The following is a 2,912-nucleotide window of genomic DNA, read 5'->3' as shown; positions in this document are numbered from 1 at the left end:
AAAAAATTGGTTAGCAGTGGAATTTCTTTAAGATTAGTGTGAAAATCTTGATTTTTGCTTTTAATTTCTCGTGTCGGCCGGAGCTTGCCCCGGAAGCCAGCAAGTGACGGAGGAGACGGAGAGAGGGTATCGGAAGGTGTTGGCATATTGGAAGGAGAGCGTGCGGCCGTTGACGAGAGGTTTGCCGTCGTTGACGAGGCAGTCGTCAAATCGGAGGCGCTTGAAGACACGGGGATTGACAAGGCGGGCGGAGCTGAACCAGCCGCAGCTGAGGTGAATGGAGGAGATGTCGCAGCCGGAGACGCACACGTTCATTATCTCCACCGTGTACGTGGGGATGCCGTTCGGCAGCGACTCGGTGGCGCCCTGGCTGAGCACTATATCCGACTTTGAACACTTTTCGCTCCAGATTCTGTTGGGCTCCACTTTATCTTCATTTCCCTTTTCACCTTTTCTTGGGGCTGTTAAAAAATCCAACAAATACAAACATAATTTTAGCGCAAAATCAAGAATGATCTTGAAAAATGACACCTTTTTTAGGGGAAAAAATTCTCATTCTTTGACAAGAATCGAAGTTAATAACATTGATATATAATTATAGTTGTGAGTACCATTCAAGAATGAGTAGGTCTCGTGTAACACCGTCTCACTCACGAATCTTAATCCGTGAGACGGGTTAACCCTACCCATATTCACAATAAAAAATTATATTTGATAAGATACGGGTCAACCTTACTCAAATAAGAGATCTATCTCACAAATACGACCAATGAGACCGTTTCACATAAGTTTTTATCTTCAAGAATTGAAGAAATATGGATAAGAATAAGTTGACATAACAAATTTAGGATATCTGATATCAAATTTAACAAATAAAGAAAGCTACTACTTATGCAAATTCTTGGCATTTGAAGGGTCTTTACTCTTTAGCTACAGAGTAGGTCTCATGTGAGACCGTCTCACGGATCTCAATCTGTGAGACGGGTCAACTCTACCCATATTCACCATAAAAAGTAATACTTTTAGCATAAAAAGTAATACTTTTTCATGGATTATCCAAATAGAGACTCGTCTCACAAAATATGACCCGTGAGACCGTCTCACACAAGTTTTTGTCTTAACTACGTATATCATCACATTTTTTACTCCATTTGCATGTTAGAAATTAAAACAACACCCAAAAAAAAACCCTTTTTACACAAACAACAAAATATGTATTAAATTCTAGTATTTGGTATTACTAAATATATTGAAATGTCAGAATTAATATAATGGTTGTAATAAAATTCTTGGACAATGAGCAAAGGACTTTTGAAAGAGACATATGAACAAAAAAGGATTTTGCATGGAGAATAGAGGACTTCATTTCAAATCAATGGTTTCCACTTTCTAATAAATGTCCATGCTAACATACACCCTGTCAACATAATATGGGCTCTCAAAGAAGCCACCAAAATGGCCCTTTATGATTTTGTTCAATAATAAATTAAAAGACCCACTAACCTACGCATCCACTTTGCTAAAATGCGCCCATCAATTCAAACGACGCCGGTCCTTATCAATGCACACGTGCATGTGATTCTTTGAGATGGAAGCGTAATTAAATGCAGAAAAACCAAATAATTAGCCACTCTATTGGGCACTTAGGGTGATATTATTACAGGGTTGTTGAAGTATTAAGCAGTAGGAGGTGTGCAATACAAGGGGCGCGTGTTAGGAAAAATGACACGTAGAATTTGCGCCAGCCACATATGAGGCAGAGCCGTACGCGACAACTGAGAAGAAAAAGTGGGCTGAGGCTGTATATGCCGGTGGCGCAATGTACAAGCCGACGACTGTGGCGTAGTGCGCACAGCGAGCAGACTCTGTATGTGTCACACATAGTGTACGTTATATCCAAGAGATGTTTTCTTTTGGCTTCATTTTTTATGGGAAAAATATATTTCTTGCCCAAAAAGTATGATCAAAGAATGCCAACAAATCGATTTATTCACGATTTTTGTATTTCGGAAGATGCAATAAATGGAAATTACCATGATTAAGCAGCTTGCGATGAGTATTAAGAGAGGGTGTGTTCTGGGTTAAAGTTAAGTTCTTCTTCTCAGATAAAACTGTACCGACTTGCCATTGATCATGATCTGAAACAAAAAGGAAACCCAATGAGATCAAAATCAAACAAAAAATACAGAAAGAATTTCGATGTTTAGTGATATAATTTCCGCCGTAAACTAAGAACCATAATGCACAGAATTCAGAAAACCCACATATAGATTGTGTTTACAGTAAACAGTGACCTGATCACCTGAATAAGTTTGAATGATGAACAGCAAGAATGTGACCGCAAACACCGCAGTAAATACAGCTATTCGCCGCCGCCGTAATGATGATTCTTGCCTCATTTGTTTTACCGGCGCCGAAAAATTAAAATTCGGAGCTGTATTTTTTAAACCAAGTTTGCCGAAGGGGAACGTTGGATATATTTAGATATATCCGAGTCAAGTCGGGCCGGACAGAAGCTAAGCTAGCAAGTGTAGCCTAAAACAGCGGGAATCGAGCAAATCACCGCCGAAGAGGGAGCTATGGGAAATGCACGAATGAAGTCTAAATCAGCTTTATATTCTCCTTTGACTGAACTGGAGAGAGAACGATGAAAAGCTTCGACGTGACTTGACAGCTTTGATTTCGATACGACTGCAAATCTCTGAAAAAAACCCATTAAACTAATTCAAATCAACACAAACAGCAAAAAAACCAAGAAAAGAACAAAAAAATCCATCGCGTATCAAGCATATTTCAGTATCTGAATCAAGAAACATTCCGATACTCACAAAGGTAACAATTATACCAGAGATTTGACTCGTAAAAGAGAGGTCAGTCACAAATGGTGTTTCACAAAAATTACATTATAGAGG

At 39.1% G+C, this 2,912-nt stretch overlaps 1 protein-coding gene across 1 annotated transcript; it reads right to left on the bottom strand.

Annotated features, from left to right (window-relative positions):
- LOC140803926 (protein TAPETUM DETERMINANT 1-like) lies at positions 1 to 2,697 on the bottom strand. The gene is made up of 3 exons (XM_073159765.1): positions 2,303 to 2,697; positions 2,034 to 2,138; positions 1 to 461 (listed from the first exon to the last, which is right to left on the bottom strand). Exons 1-3 carry the CDS (start codon positions 2,397 to 2,399, stop codon positions 61 to 63), a joined length of 603 nt encoding a protein of 200 aa, XP_073015866.1. The 5' UTR covers positions 2,400 to 2,697; the 3' UTR covers positions 1 to 60.
- Between the last annotated feature and the right edge of the window lie 215 nt (positions 2,698 to 2,912).

Source organism: Primulina eburnea, chromosome 10 (assembly GCF_022965805.1).
Source record: "Primulina eburnea isolate SZY01 chromosome 10, ASM2296580v1, whole genome shotgun sequence".
Lineage (NCBI taxonomy): Eukaryota > Viridiplantae > Streptophyta > Magnoliopsida > Lamiales > Gesneriaceae > Primulina > Primulina eburnea.
This window is presented reverse-complemented; position numbering and strand designations above follow the sequence as displayed.

Coding starts and splice junctions, on each gene's coding strand:
- LOC140803926 (XM_073159765.1), bottom strand. CDS start 2,399: ATGAGGCAAGAATCATCATTACGGCGGCGGCGAATAGCTGTATTTACT. Junction 2,139..2,302: donor CATCATTCAAACTTATTCAG/GTGATCAGGTCA, acceptor TTTTTGTTTCAG/ATCATGATCAATGGCAAGTC. Junction 462..2,033: donor TCGCAAGCTGCTTAATCATG/GTAATTTCCATT, acceptor ATTTTTTAACAG/CCCCAAGAAAAGGTGAAAAG.